This window comes from Phyllosticta citribraziliensis (assembly GCF_038025025.1).
Source record: "Phyllosticta citribraziliensis strain CPC 17464 chromosome Unknown J3D65scaffold_7, whole genome shotgun sequence".
Lineage (NCBI taxonomy): Eukaryota > Fungi > Ascomycota > Dothideomycetes > Botryosphaeriales > Phyllostictaceae > Phyllosticta > Phyllosticta citribraziliensis.
In genome coordinates, this window is record NW_027117344.1 from 117,589 (window position 1) to 137,401 (window position 19,813).

A 19,813-nucleotide genomic window follows, 5' to 3' on the forward strand; every position below is an offset into this window, starting at 1 on the left:
GAGGCTTGAGTGCGTGCGTGAGCGGCTAGGTTAGACAGGGCGGCCGCTTGATGTCTTGCCCCCTCCCACTTTCCCCCATGCCGCATGCCACTTGCCCTGTCAAGGCCGGGGAGTCTTGGACTCGCGTCCTCTGGCTCTGCCGGCGGGAGGATTCCAGCAAACGGCGGAATCCAACTCGAGCCAAGCAGCTCGATTCCCGAGTGTGTCAGGGAACCATTGCGCGCCAGGCCAGGCCGCCGCAGCACCATAACAGGGCGGCGCTGTCTCCTCCGTCTTCCAACCGCCGCCTCTCCACGACTAGCACGACACTGCTCACTCCAGGCGCATCCGCCACAGGCCGTCGCCCAGATAGTGGCCAGCATCCAACGCGACGCCCTTCTTCTTGTCCTTGATCTCCTGGGAGCCGACCTTGAGCTGGCCGACCAGGCAGGCGTGCTCCTTGCCCTCGGCGTCGACGACGACGACGTCGCCGGCATTCAGCTCGCCGTGGGCGTCGTAGAGCGGGTCGCCGCAGCCGGGCAGGCGGCCGCCGGCGGACGTCAGGCCCGGCGCCATGAGCGAGGCGCCCGATAGCACGAAGCGGATGGCGCCGCGGTCGATGCGCATGCGCTTGAAGCACTGCGGGTACTTGTGGACCAGCGTCAGGTGCGGGATGAGCGGGTCGTCCATGTGTTGGTAGAAGAGCGGGTCATGGCCGAGGGCGTAGAGGGAGACGCGGTCGGGGCTGGGAGACGTCAGTCAGTGTCTGTTCAATCGTCGTGGTTTGGACTGCTGGTTATGTGGAGGTTGTGGAGCGGAGACAAAGGCGGCGGGCTGGCCAGTGGGTAGGTAGGTAATGTTGGTAAGGTGGAGACGGCCAGGTAGTAGACGCACAGCTTCAGCAGATCCAGCTGCTCCTTCTTGGGGATTATCTGGTCCAGGTACGGCTCGAGCAGCGGGTACTGCTCGGCGACCTTTGCGCGGATGCCGCGCTGGACGGACGACTTGACCTTTGTTTTGGCGCCCGGCGCGATGGAGCTGTGGCGGGTCGTCAGTATGGAATGCGAGGGATCGAGCGGGGACAGCGCACTCTTTTTTGAACATGGCGGAGGTATGAGGGTGGTGTGAAGGGAGAGAGAGGTGACGGAGAGTTGGAGGAGGGGCACAGCGAAGGTCGGCGGCTGTCCGCCCCACGTTTTGACGTCGGGTTTTCCAGAACCGCGGGGTTGCCTTGTCCTTTCACGCGCATGGAACCACACAACAACTTCAACTTTGCAACGAAAATATCCAATTCATTCAATCGCATCGAATATCAGACCTCCTTAACATCGCTGCTCGCTCCCTTTCCCTTGAAGTCGCCCAATTCCGTCGCTCGGTCCGCCGGTCTCGCAAAAGGCTGGTTCCGCCACTCTTTCGCCGGCACGCCGTTGGTGAAGAAGCCGTTGATCTCCTCCATCGTCCGCCCCGTCACCTCGCCCACGCAGAAATAGACGTACGCCAGCGTAATGAAACACAACCCTGTGTACACGAAGCCCGTCTTTGGGCCCAGTCCTGCCGAGTAATACAGGTACGGCAGCGTAAAGACGGTCGCCCAAACCGTGACCCAGAAGCACGCCACCGCAATCGCGTATATCTTGTTCCTGTTGCGCCCGACGGCCATTTCGGACGCAATCGTCCAACCCAGCGGCCCGTACGAAAAGTTGAAGCTGCAGATCTCGAGGATGACGAACGAGATGATGACTTTGCCGTTGGTCTTGCTGACGTTGTTCCCGGGGATGCCCAGGCAGCCGACGATGAAGATGGAGATGATCATGAGGATTCCCGTCGTGAGGAGCAGCGGGCGGCGCGGGATCTTGTTTGCGCAGAGCACCGCGGCGAAGACGACGACGACTTGGATCACGAAAACAATGACCGTCATCATGAACGGGTCGCTGAGGCCAATCTCCTTGGCGAAGACGGTGCCGAAGTAGTAGAACCATTGGATGCCGTTAATCTGCTTGACATGAGCTGACTGGCACTAGATAGGGGCATTTGTGAGTCTACTCACTTGTTGAGCAATCAATGATCCTGCCGAGTAGATGAGTTTCCTCCTCTCGACTGGATTCGTCAGCAATTCCAGCCAGCTGGACTGCGCCGTCAACTCGGCCTCTTCATCTACGTCTCTTTTCAATGCCTGCAAGTCGCCTTGCGGGTCGTAGTCACGTTCACCACGCCGGATTGCTTGAAGTGAGCGCACAGCCTCCCTCTCTTTTCCCTGTCGCACCAGCCATCGCGGAGACTCGGGAACAAAGTAGATCAACGCGAAGACGAGTCCAGGAAAGACCAGCTGAAAGCCTATTGGAACGCGATACGCCGTCGGAGTCTTGTTGCTCTCCATACCTCTGTTAATGGCGGCGGCCAGGATCTGTGCCACTGACAGCGTGAGCTGCCAGCACATGAGGAGAGGACCTCGGATGCTCGATGGGGCCACCTCCTGTTTCTTGTCAGTGAGTCCCAACACGTGTCGATACACTTACTGCTATGTATAGCGGGGATGTCGAAGAAAAGGCGCCCACGCCAAACCCTAGCACAGCTCGCCCGCCCGTGATGTGGTCCCGATTCGACACGGTGGTAACCTGCAAGATGACTCCTGCGACAATCATGGCGGACGCAATCAAGAAGACGGGTTTCCGACCCAAGTAGTCGTTGAGCGGCGCGGCGGAGAGAGATCCCACAAGCTCTCCCACGTTGATCATGCTCGTCATGATGGACAACTCTGAAGGCGGAATCTTGTATGTGCCGTCCGACTTTCTGGTCCCAAAATGCTTGACGAAAATGTCCTGCGATTCTGTCAGCTCAGTCGTGAATGCTGGGGCTTTGACGTGCCAGTGTGGAGACTCCATTGAAGTAGACGCCATCATAGCCGTACAAGCAAGCTCCGAGCGCTGCAAAGGCGCAGAACGCACACGCCCAGGGGTATTTGATTTTGAACTTGGTCATGGTCCAACAAATTTTACGGGAGACAACAAGACAGACTGAGACGCGACATGTCCACAGATCTCCACCACACTTATATCTTCGTCATCAAGCAACAGACGGACCCCTGTCTTCATCCGGAGAAAGTGAGGGACAGAGTTAGACTTTCATTCCACGTGATGAAATGCGGGGCCCCGCGATTTTGAGGAAACATCGCTGCGGTCATGCAGTCGATCCAATCGGCAGTTTTGCCAAAAACCTCCATCATGCAACCTTTTCCCGAACCCGGATGCGAGTAGTCCCCGCCGTTGTCGCCCGGCTCAGTTTCCAATTCTATCCGCACTTTCAAGTCAAGAGTGGGCGTTATGAAGGTCTTACAAATTGGATCCCCTTCGCGGATACGTTCTGCGTGAGAAGCCTCAAGAGCACGGCATTGCTTCTCAACACCATGTCCGAATCTTCGGACGCCCAAACAGCCAATGGATACAACCGCCTCTCGCCTCTCCATGCATCTGCAGACGCAATTCCGCTGTTGGTGGATGGGACGTACCACCTCTTCCACTTGACAACACCACCAAACACCACGCACCACCCAGCTCGCCTGCGCTCCTCCTGGACCAGACTGCGCTCCAGTGACCTCCAGACGTGGACTCGGGATGCCGAACCCGCCATCACGCCTGGCAAAAGCGCGTCCGATCCCGACGCCGACGGCGCGTGGACCGGCTCCGCCGTCATCGGGCCAGACGACACCATGCACATCTTCTACACGGGCTACAACCTGTCGCAAGCCGGGCGGCAAGTGATCCTGCACGCGCGCTCCACCGACAAGCACGGGACGCGCTTCACCAAAGACGCGGCGCCCATCACCATCACGTCGCCGCCCAGCCACCGCGCCGCCTTCGAGGCCATCGACTTCCGCGACCCCTTCGTCTTCTGGCACGCGCCCACGGCGCGCTTCTGGATGCTCGTCGCCACGCGCCTCGCCGACGGGCCGTACTGGACGCGCGGCTGCCTCGCGCTCCTCACGTCGCCCGACCTCGCCGCCTGGTCCCTCGACCCCGCCCCCTTCTACGCCCCCAACGACCTCCTCTGCCCCGAGTGCCCCGAGCTCTTCGCCCTGCCCAACGGCAAGTGGTACCTCGTCTACTCGCGCTTCGCCGCCCCGCACGCCGGCACCGTGTACCGCGTCGGCGACAGCGCGCGCGGCCCGTTCCGCATCCCGCGCGACGGCTCCGCCGGCCTGCTCGACGGCCGCCGCTGGTACGCCGCCAAGTCGTGCGCGCGGCGCGGCCGCCCTGATCGCCGCGTGTTCTTTGGCTGGACTGGCGACTGGTGCGAGCACGACGCCAAGTGGCTGTGGGGCGGCGACCTGGCGCTGCCGCGCGAGGTGTGGGCGGCGGATGACGGGTCGCTGCGCGTGGAGCCGGTGCCGGAGGCGCTGGACGCGCTGCTGGAGCGGCGCGCGGAGGAGAGTGTGCGGTGGAGTCGGAGTGTGCCGGCGTCGTTGCGTTTGTCTGGCGTCGGCACTACGGCGACGCGATTTTTGGACCCCCCTTGCCCCCTGGCACAGCCCCTGGCGCAGCCGTATCTCCTCTCCTTCGCCCTCTCGCCCCCAGACACCAGCGCCAGTAGCATCCCCGCCGGCTTCGGCATCCTCCTGCGCACTTCGCCGTCGTCCCTGCGCGGCCACCGCATCGTCTTCCGGCCGCTGCCCAACCCCGTCTCCGACACTCCTACCCTCTTCTCCGTCACTCTGCAGACGGACATCCCGCCGCTCGACGACTTCTGGGCGGATCAGTACCGCTTATATGTCGCGCGCGGCGTCGATGGGCCGGAGATTGTACGGCACGATGCTGTGGCGCTGTTTGAGGGGGGCGGTGGGCAGGCGGAGAAAAAAGCTGTCGTGCGCCTGCTCGTGACTGGTGATGTGCTGCAGTGTTTTGTTGGCGGGAGGGCGATTACGTTTAGACTGCCGCCTTCGCAGACGCTAGGGAGGAAAGTAGGGGAGGGGGAAGACGGGAAAGAGGGGGGTGTCGATGGCGTGGATGGAGTGGTGGATGGAGAGGAGGACGGTGCAGTTGATGGAACTGTAGCTGAGGAGGTTGATGGAGAGCAGGCTGAGGTGCAGGAGATTGGCTTCTTTGTGCAGGATGGCGAGGTTCTGTTTGAGGAGTTGACGATCCGCTAATGGGTGAGATGGAACGGCCTAGAGTACTGATTACATCTTGTAGTTGCGGACGCTACTAGAAACAGAACCGAAGCAAAATCACCTGAAGCAAGAGTGCTTGGGGAGGCAAAGACGCGTTCTGCGGCTTCGTTTAGACGCTGGTATCGGAAAGACAAGACAGCTCACGTTAGCATGTTTTGTGCACCATGTGGATATGAGGTAGATTGATTTAGATTGTTTGTTCTACACTGCTGGCTAGGTAAACTAGCGGGATCGACTGGGAGCTCGATACTGCCCACTGGGTGGGATAGGCTTGGTGTTCGTTCGACTTTGTGTGTCCTGTGCTGCCTCTTGAGCCTCAGAACCGAAGCTGATCAAGTGACGAAGGCGAGTGGGACTGTTGGTTGTGTTGCTCATTGGCAATTTGTGCATTGCGTTCATTCGACCGGGTCCGGAGCTTGAGGTATTCACAAGATTGTTGAGGGCGCGCCGTTCAAATCATCCGGCGTTCCTTCGTCTTCCACACACTCGTCGCTGCTGTGGTGTGGAAGGCCATCGTCGCACCACTCGCACCATGAGCAGGTGCAGGTCCTATGGGCGAAGATCGAGGTCTCGGTCGAGGTCGAGGGTCGGACGACGGCATCTGATTCTTCTTGCTTGATTCCGCCGGCATTGTTGTCAAGATTGGCAATTGGGCTGTAAGTTTCCGTCGTCTTAGGAGAATCGTGAGCATAGGTTCCATCGGGCTCATCCTGTGTCAAGCCGGTGACCATAGCCATCCTGCGAATATGTTAGGGAAAAAATGGCATCTGTGAGAGAAAGGGTAGGTCAAACTCACTTCGTGGTCTTGATTTCTCGACCAGCTGACTTGGGCACAAGAGAAAATGATTGGCTACCGGTACCCGTTGAGGAAGAGTTACGCGAAGTAAGAAAGTGGCTGTCATGGACGATTGGGGAACATTCGTCGTGTCGGGCTCGTTTTTTGGGCACTGGCGAGCTTTCAAACTCATCTTGGCCGGTCAGGAATGATGCTCCCATTCGCTTCGGTTCCGTACGCGAAGGATAGACTCCTTCAGCGTTTGCGCCCGTGCCATTCCTTTTGCTATCTTGTCCAACTGGAAGTCTGTACGTTGGCCGAGTAGCAGCAAACTGGGTGCTTGAGGCTGGTTTGCTGTCTTGCTGAAGGGAGAGGCGGTGTGGGCTACCGCGGTCACTGAATTTGGTGCTGTTCGTGCTGCCTTGGTTGCCGATAGCGATGGCTGTTGTTGGTTGAATGCGTGTGCTTCGCTCGGCTTGGCCGTCTGGCTGAGACTGAGAGGAGGAATTTTCGGGGCGGTTGTTCGAGATGAGCATGCTAGCCAGAGACTCAACTTTTGCCTCAAGAGTCTTAATCCGTGCATCTTGCTCCTGGCTCCGGTGTCTGAAGAGGTTGGCCGAGGTGACATTGCTGGCTTGAAGTGACTCGACTTTCCCCTCAAGAGCTCCGATTTGTGCAGCTTGTTCTGCATTCTCATCGTGGAGACGCAGGCTTCGGTGGCTCACAACTTTGATGAGATCGTGCAGCTCCTCTGTGTCCAGTGTCAAATCTATCATCTTGAAATCCTGCCCTTCGATAGCACCCAGTAAGTCGCCGACCGATCCTTGACGGCACTGTTCCTCAGCATTGATTGCGTTCCACAGTTCTGCCTTCTCTTGCAAGAGGATATCCAGGACTTTGGCCGCACGGTCCTTCGACTTGCAAGCGCACTCGTCGTTGGGCCGGTTCACCCACTCCTCAATGGCCTCTTCCCGCGTGTGACGATCCATGTTGCCGACGGGCCACTTGGGCGAGCTGTCGCTGAAGCTGAAGCTGAAGCTGAAGCTGAAGTCGCATGGGGCAAATTACTAGCGCGCTTTGAGTGGAAACAAAAGAGATCATGCTTACAGAGCGATGTCACTCAACCTCAAAAGCCGTCGGTGGCAGGATGACTTCACGACCTTGGGGTTATCGGTGGTGCGTCAAAGGGCGGTGGTGGTTGAAATTTGGCGAGGTTTGAGCAGCGGAAACAAGATACAGTCGTGAGGACAAAGTGGTGCCTCTCAACCTCAAAAGCCACGGAGGGCAGAGCGATGGCGCGACCGTGAGGTTGGAGATGGGGCGGCGGTGGGCGGTGATGGTGTAAAAGTTTCGTCGAATTTGGAAAGGCAGAGGCTCTTGTGCGCGTGGGCTACCTAGCGCGCCTTCCTCCGGCGTGGTGGTTCCTTGGGGCAGGCGCAAGTTTTTGGAGCCTGGGGCACCGATCCAACTACAATCTCTCTTGAGCTCCCGAGGAAGATTTTGGAGAGTAACGCGTCAAGCACTGGCGCTCTTCATGGAGACACGGCATGTGCAGCTTCCTCTCACACATGTTGCCTGCTAATGATGTCCCTCGGTCAGGAGCTAGAATCACCATCGCCAGGACAGGCCTTTCGCTCCGAGGATGCTCAAATGCTCAGTGTCCAGGACATTGGGGTAGAGTCTCGATTTCATTGGAAAGATCGGGTGTTTCCCGCACACACAACGCGCTGGGCCACCCAAGGAGAAACAAGTCGGTTTCAGAGGGCCAGTTTACCTTACCTGGACATCCAAAGACAGCTACAAAAGATGTGGGATAGACGCCCACAAGCTCCGGTGGGATACCGCAACTTGAGCAAGCAGTGGTGGCGAGCTAACGGCATCCCACCGCAACCATCCCACCGGAAGAGGACGTTATGCAAGCAAAGCAGATCTTGCCTTCGCAATTGTGAGACTTCCTGCTGAGGGTCTATTCAAAAGCAGCTCTCGGGGCCGAGGTCCAGCAACCCTCATCTTTCACTTGCTCTTTTCCTTTGCCTTTTCGTCAACTGGAAAAGCAAAAACACAAGCAAATATGCCTCTTTTCGTCCCCTCGACGCTTTACTACCTCTCAGCCGCACTCAACGTGCTCACAATCCCCAAACACGTCGCTGTCGGCTTCCGCAACATCTACCCAGCTGTCGAGAGCATCCCACCAAGTGCCTCGCTCGGTAAGCCAAAACACATCATTGGACCCACGTGGGACTATAGCAACGCTACGCTTGTCGCGTTGAGTGAGTGTTTCCTCGCGCTCACAGACTTTCCTCTTGTTGCCACGAGACTGACACTGCGACAGCGGCGATGAACATTCTTTGGGCGCGTAAGGGCGGCCCCAGCTCAGTGGAGGAGAAGTGGGTGCTATGGACGAGTGTCGTCGGCGGCGCGGTCGTCGGCTGGCAGTACTGGCGCTGCAAGATGTATGCGGGGCTGGGGACGCTGTGGGGGGCGCCGGCGCTGAGTTTGGCGGCGATGCTTTGGCAGAGAGTTTGAGAAAACCTGTTGTGGAAGATTCGGGCGGTTGGTGGAAGATGGAGCCTGCTGTCGTGCTGAAGATGAATGTGGATGCGGATAGAGGTGCCCTGAATCGACCAGAATGAGAGCAGGATGAGAGTGTACAGTAGTGCGTGAGAGAGAGGGATCGACCTACTGCGATGCTGCGTCAAAGAGGGCGCCGAGAGAAGTGAATACTCGCTTCGTCTTCATGTCGTGGCGAATTACCCCTCCCTGACCACACCCGTATCCTGAATGTGCTCGCGAAAGACTGCTCCTTGGGCGCGGCCACAGTGCCAAAAAGCAACTTCTGTTGACTCCACTTGTGACGCCTTTATCGATGGGGCAAGAGAAGTACAGCTGGGATAAGACGGCCCTGTTTTCTGTGGCGTGGCGTGCCACGGCCACAAGCCGTTCTGCAGTGACATGAAGCTTCTGCTTTGCGGCGACGAGCCTTGGGGCTGAAGAACCACCAATCCTAACACGCTGCTGTAGGGTGGCTTACCCAACTACTGCAGACTCTGATCAAACCTCAGCCTCGGGCCCTGTTTGACACCTATCTGTGAAAATACGCAGGAAATTAGCTTTTTTTTTCATTCGTATTTTGTGGAGTTCGAAGCTGAAAAGATCCAAGTGCTTTGTTGTTTACCTTGCTTTTTATTAGTATTGAGAGATGACGCGAGCATGATTGCAAGGGAAAAATGCCACCTGAATTGGGTGGTAGACAACGCAAACAGTTGCCATGATAGCAATTTGAACGCATTGAATCAGTTAGGCAACTGTTGATTTGCGCAATCAATCGATCACTTGTCTCTAACTGCGTTGCGGAGTTGCGCCAAATACTTAAAGACAGGATATTCGATCTCAGACCAAAGCGCCAACACCTACTCTTTATGTCAATGTCTCTGTAAAATTCAGTCTGGTGCAGAAATTCGGCTCCTTTCACTTACTGCCAGGCGGTGGACTTACCACTCGGCGCCGGGAAGAAACGACGACTGCCACCGGAAGCGAGATTTAGCACCGGAAGCGAGAACACCGTCTAATACCTTGGAGCCACCCCAACTCTCACCCACTTGCCCTCCAACCTCTGCTCTCCAACCTCCAATTTTCATCCGCGTCCACATCCCTCCGTCTCCACCAGACTCAGCCCAACCCTCGCCCACTACTTTCCAACCTCAAACCTTCGTCCAATCCAAACCACCTCCCACCACGGTAAGCTTGCGACCTGCCCTCATCCTTGTGGTATTTGAGTCTTGAACCTGACGCCTCCAGATCATGTCTTCTACCAACCCCGCCAACTCGCTGCCCGAGGGCATGGCTGAGAAGCTCGCTGGCTCGGATGTGGAGCCGCCAAAGGACTGGTCGCAGTACGGCTTCCCCCAATTCTTGAAGGACAACCTTGCGAGCCTCGGCGCCACCCGACCCACCATGGCCCAGGCGGAATTGTTGGCGTGAGTTTCGCATTCAATTGATCTTCGGAGTCGAGGCTAATATGATGAGCAGTATGCTTGGCCAGGCGGATTTCGACTCGTTTGTCACTACACAGCTTGAGGGGGAGGGAGGAAGCACGCTGGGAATTTGTCTCTCCGCAATCCTCACGGCGTATCGCCGAATCGACGGAAGGAGGCGTTGTGTGGACCAGACGGGAAAGCTGATCCAGCCCGCGGGCCCTGAGTCCAAGGCTCGAGACAGGAGTCGCCCCATCCTCCCGGCCTCCATCATTCTGTGCCCAACAACGGACGCCGCGGAGAACATGCACAGGATGCTTCAGAGCTTGACGCACCCGGGCTGCCTGTACCTCGGCACCATAATCGACGGCAAGAAGAGAGAGGATACCGTCCTGCAGTTCGAATACGATTGCGACATCATTGTTGCGACCCCTGCCGAGCTAATCAGCATTGTGGAGGACAAAGACTTGATCATCAAGTCGCCGCGGAGCTTCATCTTGGACGAGGTTCACTGGCTGCTCGGATCTTACTTTGAGTGGCCGCTTGAGAAGCTATACCATCTTCGTGAGTACCAACCGAAACCCTTTTCGTGCCTCACTAACATGTGACAGGAGTTATTAGCTCCACCACCAGCTTGGGCTTCGTCTGCAAGTTCTACACCGAAGCGATCCACAAGGACGTGTTGGCCTTCCGCGACCGCTCAGAGCTGCCGCTCATCACGACGACCTTTGCCCACGATCCTGTTCCGAATCTCGAGCGCCAGCTGACCGGCGAGTTTGAGTACATGGAGGAGGTCCCGAGCTACCACAATTGCGGAAAGAATTGGTACGCAGACTACAGCTCCGCTAATTCGGGCTGGTGGTAAGATGTCTCCGGCTTCCGAATTGTCAGAGTAGGCCACGGTTGGAGTAGTGCAAGGACGGCTCTCACGCCTAAGTTTTGGAACTGGTCGGAGCGGCGGTGGAATGCTCCTGACGCGCGCCGACTCCTCCGTTGGCCATGGTGTTCGCAGTAATGCTCAGAGCTCGGGCTTGGAACGAGTTGGAACAGTGGGAGGACAAGGTGGAATTGGTCGGAACGGTGGACAGATGCCCAGCGGAATTGAAGATGGAATCGGTCGGATAGCAGTACAACGGCTTTGAGCTCCTCCGGGCCGGAAATCCGTTGGAATCGGTGGATTGGAAATAGAACATGCTTCCCACTTACGTACTTTGTCCGACTGCGATGTCTTTCCCGCCGAATGCCAGTCGCCATCAACAATACTGACCTGCTCGCAGCGGTTGAAGAATGCGTGGCGAGCAGTCAGCAATCATGACCTGTGCAGACATTGCCTTCTCTTTGAAGACATCTGGTAAGACCGGCCGCTGATGGCAGCTCTCTATCACTCTTGACTAGAATGAATGACGAGCAGTACCTTGCAAGAGTCGTCAGAAGCAGGTGAGTGCAACGAGACGCACGAATGCTCCCGAGCCGCCAGGGCGGTAACTCAATACGACAAGGCTGAGAAGACATGGATGAATCGCAACGATCCATGTCTTGCGTGAGTCCTGAGATGCAATGACCAGGGATCATTCGTATTATTTGCCCGAGTGAGCAAGTTTGCGAGGGTTGGAGAATGCATGCGCGACAGGCGGGCGGGACGGCTCGGATCGAGGATCGTCGGTGAGTAAGCGAGCCGGCATGACGCATGGCGGTCGTCAACGCCTCGCCTCACACGCTGGCAGCGGGCTCTGTACGTGAAAGATCATAAGGGAAAGAGATGCACTTTGACTCGAAAAATGACGCATATCTTTCATAAAAGTGGACGACTGAACGCGAAAAAGTACACTGACTGTCAAAGAAAATTGAAGGGGGGAGAAGAAGAGGGGCAAAAAGACAAGAAAAGACAACCATGATATCGCAAATGCAAACCGTTCCCACACCGTGACCACGTATTCCAACGCCTGGCAAGACCGCAATCAAGCCTTTCTCTCCAAGTCATCGGAGCTGGGCGCGATCGACCGCAGCGAAACAGGGATGCCGGTCGAGTCCTCCTCGCTGGCCGAGTTCCACTTGAGCGACCACGAGCCGTCCTCGCCGGTGGGCGCCGCGTGGAACTTGGACTGCAGCGTGCCGTCGGAGCCCACCCACATCAGCCAGTCGCCGAAGAAGACGAAGCCCGTGTCGGTGTAGTTGTCGCCGGGGCTGCTGTCGGAGAGCGAGACCGAGTCGAACGAGTCCGATCCCGTGTTGATGTACATGGACATGGAGGTGGGAGCAGTGGTGTTGGAGGTGGTGGGGGAGACGCCGATGGGAGCAGAAGAGCCGTTGAACGAGACTGGACCGGTCAGTTTTGTGGAGACTTCTGAGATTTGGCGCGCTTACAGGTTACGTTGGACACAACGCTGGCGTTTGAAGGCGCGTGTTGACCAATGAGCGCGTTGCCTGAGTTGGAATTAGTCAAGTTTCTCAGGCTGCCGATGAAGTCCTCACCGTCTGCGTAGATGAGCGGAGTGCCGCCAATGGTGCCAGCGGTGCCGGTGCCGTAGGCGTGAAGCATGACGTCGGTTTTGACTGAAGCGCGGCGGTCTAGAGGGAGAGAAGCTGCAGAGACCAAAGCAGCCGTGGCGAGTAGAGCTATCGTAGTGAATGAGTGCATCTTGAATGAGCGTATAAGTATAGAATGCTGCTTGGTAGGAGCAAGTATCAAGTAGATGGACGCAGGCCTGATCCGAACTTGGCAATTCTTGTTGGAGTAAAGATGAACTGTAGAAGCATGAATGGTGGAGCGAAGGGGTTTCGCTTATTCGGGTCTCACGTGTACGGGTACGAGGTGGGTTGGAGGGTTGGTTTTAAAGAAGCGGCGGTTGCGAGCTGCTCGCAGGCACAACAGATAAGGCGGGCAGCTCAGGCTGGTAGCTGGCGCATGCATGGGCGGTGTTGCGTACGCGGCAAGGTGCCGAACAAACGGTCCCCGACAAACGGTCCTCAGAGCCACGAATCTCGGAGGCCAGCATCCCCAGTCTACCATGGTCCAGCCGAAGGCCAAGCTTTCAAGACGGGGGAGCTTGGTAACATCACGGTCCAAGTAACCAAGCCATCTTACGCATGTCAGTCAAATTTAGAAGTGATGGTCCATCAATTGCGGCCTGAGAGGTCACTTTGCTCGAAGCTTTACCGGTCAAGGTCTCGACAGCTGGAAACGAGGAGTCTGTAAGAAGATGGATCCAGAGCGCTCAATTGGGACTGGGAAAACGTAAGCTGGTGACGTGACGAGTTGACTGAAGAGGTGTCTGGTCCGGGAACGCGTTGTTTGGGTGCCGTGCGGTGCAGTTGGCCGTCGGAGCGGGAATTCCTTTTCCCGGAAGACCGGGCTTGGCGTGCAGGGCTGAGGTGTCCAGGCACCCGGACCCAGACCCAGGCCTTCCACGGCATCCATTCCACACCTCACCAGCCACGACGCCTTCGGTCCATCACCTCCATTTGTACGCTTTTTCCATCCAGAATCCCGCAAGCGACCCGCGTTGATTCCCATCGAAAGAATTCATCGTCGCACGGCATCTCCTGCGCCGACGACCTCCGCTGCTGCAGGAACCCACAGAGGCCGAGTCATGTGCTGACGCGTCCAACTCCCTGGCCCTATGCGTTTGCCGCTGTTCGACGAGGGAGATCCGCGGATCGTGGTCAATCAAATCCGATACGCTCCCGTCTGGTCTCATCTGGCCAGTGAAGAGACTCGACAAGTCGCCTATCGACTCCAACAAGATCTGGAAAGCCCGGGCTGCAACGACAAGTGCAAACCGTGGGCTCCAACCTGCCACGAGCTTCGTACAGACGTGTTGCCGAATCGTCCCGCAGTGCTCCACCAGGCCGCAATGCACCTCTCGATAGTGTCCTCTGTGCCTCATCCACGCCAGTTCAATTCTCGGGCATGCCGAAGGTACTCCATTTAGACTGCTGCCGTTCGGTTGTGGGTGGTGATCGCCCCTTCTCCGGCTTCTCTGTTCACGCCTGAACCAATCATGAGAGATGGAAACTCATCAACTCGCTGTTGCTGTCAGTACGGCCAAAGCTGTGAATCAACACCGTTTCCGAGATTCGTCATTGACCTCTGGATGCTGACCAGAGACGTTGGCCAAAACCGTTGAACATGATTTCGAAATCCCATGTACCTGCGACAAATTTTACACACGCGTCACTGCATCGCGTTTCCGACTGCTAAATCTGGACATCGTGCAGGTTTCAGGCCAATACATTTTTCCATATCCGTCCCCTTGGCGCCTAACCAGGGGTAGGTCTCCGCAAGGCGCTGGAGCCCCCGTGCAAAAGTCCTCGTTCTTGAGCCGCGCGTGCTTGCATCATGGGCTGTGCAGGAGGAGTTCGGGAACGCCTGATGACACCCAGTCCACTGTGCATAGTACTGCCACATCATGAAAGGCAGTCCATGCTTGTGTCGGTAGGTTGCCATGATAAATGTCTTTTGCCCGACGATGTTGTCTTTCAAGCTCGTGTCATTTACCTTTAACTTCTTCGCTCGCTACGACAGTCATTCTTTTGGGGTACCTGACTGAAAATTTCTCTTCTTTCCTCTGAAATATGCGCGTTGGTCTTCTCGGAGCCAGTGTGCTCTGTGGTCTTGCTTCGGCGTTGCCTCAGGCCGAATCCACCTCTGCCTCCAACACTACCGCGACATCCACCACATCCAGCACCGCCTCTACTTGCTCAGGGAATGACGCCTCTTCGAGGACGTCTTGGTGCGACTACGACATTTCCACCGACTACACCACCACAGTCCCTGACACAGGCGTTGTTCGGGAATATTGGTTTGATCTGCAGGATGGGACAGCGTCACCTGACGGTATCGAGCGCTATGTGCAAACCATAAACGGAAGCGTACCTGGCCCAACAATCTATGGAGACTGGGGAGACACTGTCAGGGTACACTTTACCAACAGCCTGAGCCAGAGCACCAATGGCACGAGTATACATTTCCACGGCATGCGCCAAAATTATACCAACCAGAATGATGGTGTTGTCTCCATTACGCAGTGCCCCCTTGCAGTCGGGAGCAGCATGACCTATGAGTTTCGTCTGACGCAGTACGGCTCGAGCTGGTATGTTAGTCTCCAATTCCACAATGCGTGTCTAATCTTTCCAGGTACCACTCGCACTATGGACTTCAGGCTTGGGAGGGTCTTTTCGGTGGTATTCTGATCAACGGTCCCGCGACTGCAAACTACGACGAAGATCTTGGCCACGTCTTCCTCAACGACTGGGACCACCAGACTGTCGATGAGTTGTGGGACACGGCCGAAGGCAGCGGCCCGCCGACTCTCGACACTGGTCTTCTCAATGGCACAAACATTTATAACAATTCGGGAACCATTACTGGCGAGCGCCTCACCTTCAATTGGACCTCGGGCACCTCGTACCGCCTGCGCTTCGTCAATGCGGCCGTCGATTCGCACTACAAGGTCATGGTAGACAACCATACCATGACTGTGATTGCTGCCGACCTGGTTCCAATTGAGCCCTACGAGACGACCGTGCTCAACATGGTATGATTGAATATCCGTCAAATTTCAAAGCTAACGTTTTCTAGGGAATGGGACAGCGATACGACGTCATCATCACGGCCAACCAAGCATCCGTGGCCTCTGACTTTTGGATGCGAGCAATCGCGCAGTCGGCGTGCTCAGAAAACGACAACCCGACAATCAGGGGCATCGTGCACTACGACGACTCAACAGACACGCCCTCGACATATGCCTACTCGTACACGGACGAGTGCGTCGACGAGAGTATCAGCGACCTGGTCCCCTACGTTGCCAAAACGATGGACATTGGCACCAACCTGACCGAGGACGTCACAGTCGGTATCAACTCTGACAGCCTCTTCCGCTGGTACATGAACTCGACGTCAATGAGCGTCGAATGGGCCGACCCGACGCTCCAGCAAGTCTACAACGACGACCTCAGCTTCACCAACACCAGCGGCGTCGTGCAGCTCGACACGGCCAACCAGTGGTACTTCATCGTCATCGAGACGTCCAACACCGTCCCGCACCCGTATGTTCCAGGTCATTGGTTAAGCTTGGGAGCCAACACTGACTCTTTGCAGGATCCATTTGCACGGGCATGATTTCAGCATCGTCGCGCAGGGCACCGGGTCGTGGGACGGCTCCATTTCCAGCACGACGAACCCCCCGCGCCGCGACACGGCCATGCTGCTGGCGTCGGGCCATCTCGTGCTCGGCTTCGAGACGGACAACCCCGGCGCGTGGCTGATGCACTGCCATATAGGATGGGTGAGTCCAGAAAATAATCATAGAGTGAAAAAAGCAGGAGCTGACAAGCACAGCACACGTCCGAAGGCTTCGCCATCCAAATCCTCGAGCGCTACACCGAGCTGCAGGACCTGATCGACTCCGATTCGCTCAACTCGACGTGCAGCGCGTGGACGACGTATGCGGCCGAGGCGTCGGTCACGTCGGACGACTCGGGCATCTAAGGAGCATTCAGCCGTCTGGACTGTACTAATGTCTCGTCTTTCTCTCTTTTGTTCCCTGCATGTACGGCCGGAGTGGATGCACGGTTTGGTCTCTCGGACTCGCATTTTTCCTTCTTCTCGTTCGTTTCCGTCTCGTTTGTCCAGAGCACGGCGTTTGTGGGCGTCGCTTTTTCGGTTCAGGCACGAGAATACAAATACGTCTATTGCGCTGTCGTGGTGTTGCAAATACGCGCTATTCGCGGTGGTGGGCTGGGAATGCCGGCTAGTATTGCTGTGTCAGTCATCAAGAGCATCCATTCGCAAGCACACCAAGATTCCGGATGCTGTCAGGGAGCAGTCATTCGCTGACCCGGCAACACGGAGGGAGCATTCACCCTCATCAAGTCATTTCTCGAGTGTTTGTGGAAATCAGAAGATGTGATTTTGCTTTTCTATGGACGCAACACTATCCTTTGTGATTTTTCCTTTTGGCTTTTCTCCATCGCGATACTCTGAAGGTCGAGCACGTCTTTCCGGGACCTGGAGACGTAGTCCGGTTGTGCGTCGTAGTTCGGCGGAGGGGCGCAGAGTGACGACGTGGGTTCTGGAAGGGAAACCCCTCGAGCAAAGCCGAAACCTTTGAGACCGAATGTCGTCAAAAATGAAGAACGCAGGCGGATTTTTACAGCAGCAGTATGTGAGGGCGAGCACAGAAAAAAGACCCGGGAGCATACGAGAGCCGAACTTGCGTTCATGAGGTCGGAGAAGCATGGGATGCAGCGGCGGACCCGGCTGATGCGTGTTGTGACGACTCAAGCTCCACCGTTGCTGACAGCAGGAGTCGGGACTGGGTGGACCGGGGCGATGCACGCGCCTTGCCTGAAGCGATCAAGCAGCGCGAATCTGGTCAGCTCCTGCTGGCCCGAACGAACCAGATGGTGGGCCAGCTTTACGAACAAATGCTCGTCGCGCTGCGAGTAGAAGGCCAAGCACCAGCCAGCGAACTCCGAGAGCGCAATGCGGTTGTTGCGCTGGAAGAAACGAGCCACGGGCGAGCAAGACTGCGACTCGCTGGCCATTGGGGGAAGACCGGCGTGAATAACGCACTCGACTGCCGCGATCGTGATGTTTTTGACAGCAGAGTCGGTCGTGATGATTACCTCTGCGCTCTCGCATTCGCGGCAGGTCTCCTCGCGTCCTTTGTGATTGTTGTCTCTGAGCACGACGAGCCGTCGGGTGCCACGCAGGAAAGTGCTCAGAGCGTCGATCTGCGACATGTTGGCAAAGATTATGACTTTGCCCGACATCTTTTCCATTGTCCGAGCGATCTTGCTGCTCGTCTCAACGTCGACTTCGTCGATGGGGTCGAAGGCCATATTCGTGTGCCGCATCGGAGTTGTAGCAAGGGTCGATGCGCGTGTCGAGACCAGCAGCGTGTCCTCCTCCTCCAAGAAATCGATCACGTCGTCCTCCAAGTCGTCCGAGTACCGACAAGACACGAACGAGAAGAGAGCGTTTTCCGCGAAAACGCCTGATTTCGTCAGCAAACGGTCTGATCGTACCAAACATGGAAACTTGCGCTTGTGAAAAAGTCGCTGGAACTGCGAAAGGAAGACATCGTTGTAGAGGAGAGCTCGAGTCCCATTCATGATGACGAACTCAGCGTCTAGCAGTGGATAGCCTCTGACAATCATGCCCCAGAGTCGTCCCGGGGTGGCAACCAAGACCTCAGCGCCGGCGTCGAGCTGCTCCCCCTGCTCCTTCAGGCTCATGAAGCCTTCGGCCTTTGCCGCACGAATCGGTCCATTGAGCGACAACGCCTTCAAAGCGCTAAATGTATACAAGACGCTCTGTCGACTCGGGCAGAGAACGACCACGGTCGGCACCGCACCTCGAGCCTGCGTTCTGCCACTGCGGACGTATCTCCTGTGCGCGATTCAGATGGCCGAAAGGCAGATCCCGATGGTGCGGTCAAGTGAGGGCTCCGCTGGAACCATGACGTGGGATTTTCCAGTGCCCATGATCCTTGTTCTCTCAGTCCCATGCTCCGACACAAGGGGCTCGACGAAACTCACCTCAGGAACTCTCTCTGCACGTCTGAAGGTTTCCAAATCCCAAGGCGGTTGAGATTGTCGAGCAGGAACTGGGGAGGTCTGTAGTACGCCCAATCCTGCGGCGCGGAGGTATGTTGGGGGACCACCACAGCTGGAATCGTCGCTATCTCGGTGACGTTCTGGGAGACTGGTGAGCGCGAGTAACGTGGTCAATTGGAGAGCTAACTTGGTCGTTGCCCGGTTGCTGATCGTTCACCTCGTTGCCGGCGGACGAGGGAGGTTGAGAACGCAAAGTGCTGTGTCCAGTCGCCTGGAAAGGAGATATAGAAGGCTCCTACGAGGCCGTCAGCGCAGGCAGAGTGTCATTGCTTCTTTCAGCACTTACGTTTGCCCCACCAGCGCCCACAGCATCTTCCTCTGTGGAAAGCGAGGATGGTCCAGTGCCGGGCATTGCACATTCGGAGGAGGCCATTCGGAAGTACCGTGCTGGAACAGAGGCGAAAACCGCAACAGCGTTTGATAGATGGTGAGCCAAGGGCGGAGGATAAAGGGCGGAGGAGTAGGCCGGGCAGAGGATGTTGGGCGGCAGGTCGAGCGCTACAAGCGAGTTTCTGGAGGCGGTGCGGCTGTGTGTGAGCGGCCGGTGCAAACCCTACAGGTCCAGGCCTGGTGGGAAGTAGTAGAGCCGTTAACACTCCAGGTGTTATTTTGAACCGCGGTGCAAGTAAATTGACCAAGCACCGTCCGGTAGTAGTGCACCAGGACACATTTCTTTTACACGTACTACGCGTTACTTGGCTAATTCGTTGCCCAAATATGTATTCACTAGGTATTTTGAAGCCTGTGTATAAGTAATATAAGGAAGGAGGTCATGCAAACTGATAAGTAGGTAGACAAGGGGTTGGCTAGGTGTGAAAAAAACTGCCATAACCTGCCTTTAAGTAATTGGCGCAGCTCAGCAACGCAATCGGAGGCATACGATTGATTGATTGCCCAAACAATCAGGTGCCTGATTGATTAAATTGCGCTGCCTTCAGAAACTCGATTGCATGACTTGCGCAACTGGTTCAGTTGCCGACCAATGTACTGGGACATACTGGACAATGGCAACTAAGCTTTCTTTCGAGAAACAGATCCTTTCCCAAGGTCAGATGAGGTACAAGGGCGCGGTGAAGTCAATTCACTAAGCAAGTATCAAATTAATCAAAAATGAGAACCAAGGGATATTGATTCTCAACGACGTGCTACGGACTTTTGCCTGCAACCTGAATTCTCTTTCTGTTCCGAAACAGTGATTTCGGACTGGTTTGGACATTTCGGAAGATTCGAAATGACACTGGAAGCTCGTAGTGCTAGGGCAAACTCGCTGGGCGTTCTCAGGCGTCAGACGGACAAAAA

At 56.4% G+C, this 19,813-nt stretch overlaps 9 protein-coding genes across 9 annotated transcripts; 4 read left to right on the forward strand and 5 right to left on the reverse strand.

The window, feature by feature from the left end:
- Window positions 1-90: 90 nt before the first annotated feature.
- J3D65DRAFT_388857 (uncharacterized protein) lies at window positions 91-1,171 on the reverse strand. The gene is made up of 3 exons (XM_066795830.1): window positions 1,070-1,171; window positions 874-1,017; window positions 91-724 (listed from the first exon to the last, which is right to left on the reverse strand). The coding sequence occupies exons 1-3, from the start codon at window positions 1,081-1,083 to the stop codon at window positions 313-315; spliced, it is 570 nt and encodes a 189-aa protein (XP_066654189.1). The 5' UTR covers window positions 1,084-1,171; the 3' UTR covers window positions 91-312.
- An 83-nt stretch (window positions 1,172-1,254) lies between these two features.
- J3D65DRAFT_626224 (general substrate transporter) lies at window positions 1,255-3,089 on the reverse strand. The gene is made up of 4 exons (XM_066800418.1): window positions 2,845-3,089; window positions 2,496-2,798; window positions 2,027-2,452; window positions 1,255-1,972 (listed from the first exon to the last, which is right to left on the reverse strand). The coding sequence occupies exons 1-4, from the start codon at window positions 2,956-2,958 to the stop codon at window positions 1,292-1,294; spliced, it is 1,524 nt and encodes a 507-aa protein (XP_066654190.1). The 5' UTR covers window positions 2,959-3,089; the 3' UTR covers window positions 1,255-1,291.
- Window positions 3,090-3,382: 293 nt separating this feature from the next.
- J3D65DRAFT_668257 (glycosyl hydrolase) lies at window positions 3,383-5,122 on the forward strand (the record flags this gene model as incomplete). Its single annotated transcript, XM_066803100.1, has 2 exons — window positions 3,383-4,856; window positions 5,028-5,122. The coding sequence occupies 2 exons, from the start codon at window positions 3,383-3,385 to the stop codon at window positions 5,120-5,122; spliced, it is 1,569 nt and encodes a 522-aa protein (XP_066654191.1).
- Window positions 5,123-5,568: 446 nt separating this feature from the next.
- Window positions 5,569-6,907, reverse strand: J3D65DRAFT_668258 (uncharacterized protein; the record flags this gene model as incomplete). The annotated part of the gene is made up of 2 exons (XM_066803101.1): window positions 5,569-5,881; window positions 5,940-6,907. 2 exons carry the CDS (start codon window positions 6,905-6,907, stop codon window positions 5,569-5,571), a joined length of 1,281 nt encoding a protein of 426 aa, XP_066654192.1.
- Window positions 6,908-7,989: 1,082 nt separating this feature from the next.
- J3D65DRAFT_668259 (uncharacterized protein) lies at window positions 7,990-8,444 on the forward strand (the record flags this gene model as incomplete). The annotated part of the gene is made up of 2 exons (XM_066803102.1): window positions 7,990-8,188; window positions 8,251-8,444. 2 exons carry the CDS (start codon window positions 7,990-7,992, stop codon window positions 8,442-8,444), a joined length of 393 nt encoding a protein of 130 aa, XP_066654193.1.
- A 701-nt stretch (window positions 8,445-9,145) lies between these two features.
- On the forward strand, window positions 9,146-10,760 carry J3D65DRAFT_659002 (uncharacterized protein; the record flags this gene model as incomplete). Its single annotated transcript, XM_066802552.1, has 5 exons — window positions 9,146-9,164; window positions 9,298-9,656; window positions 9,717-9,895; window positions 9,948-10,456; window positions 10,504-10,760. 5 exons carry the CDS (start codon window positions 9,146-9,148, stop codon window positions 10,755-10,757), a joined length of 1,320 nt encoding a protein of 439 aa, XP_066654194.1.
- A 911-nt stretch (window positions 10,761-11,671) lies between these two features.
- Window positions 11,672-12,665, reverse strand: J3D65DRAFT_388919 (uncharacterized protein). Its single transcript, XM_066795831.1, has 3 exons — window positions 12,365-12,665; window positions 12,257-12,316; window positions 11,672-12,209 (listed from the first exon to the last, which is right to left on the reverse strand). Exons 1-3 carry the CDS (start codon window positions 12,528-12,530, stop codon window positions 11,851-11,853), a joined length of 585 nt encoding a protein of 194 aa, XP_066654195.1. The 5' UTR covers window positions 12,531-12,665; the 3' UTR covers window positions 11,672-11,850.
- Window positions 12,666-14,123: 1,458 nt separating this feature from the next.
- J3D65DRAFT_388934 (Cupredoxin) lies at window positions 14,124-16,586 on the forward strand. Its single transcript, XM_066795832.1, has 5 exons — window positions 14,124-14,985; window positions 15,030-15,429; window positions 15,474-15,940; window positions 15,993-16,179; window positions 16,233-16,586. The coding sequence occupies exons 1-5, from the start codon at window positions 14,468-14,470 to the stop codon at window positions 16,380-16,382; spliced, it is 1,722 nt and encodes a 573-aa protein (XP_066654196.1). The 5' UTR covers window positions 14,124-14,467; the 3' UTR covers window positions 16,383-16,586.
- Window positions 16,587-17,173: 587 nt separating this feature from the next.
- J3D65DRAFT_677581 (uncharacterized protein) lies at window positions 17,174-18,990 on the reverse strand (the record flags this gene model as incomplete). The annotated part of the gene is made up of 4 exons (XM_066803645.1): window positions 18,801-18,990; window positions 18,642-18,749; window positions 18,437-18,594; window positions 17,174-18,287 (listed from the first exon to the last, which is right to left on the reverse strand). The coding sequence occupies exons 1-4, from the start codon at window positions 18,885-18,887 to the stop codon at window positions 17,174-17,176; spliced, it is 1,467 nt and encodes a 488-aa protein (XP_066654197.1). The 5' UTR covers window positions 18,888-18,990.
- Window positions 18,991-19,813: the final 823 nt, after the last annotated feature.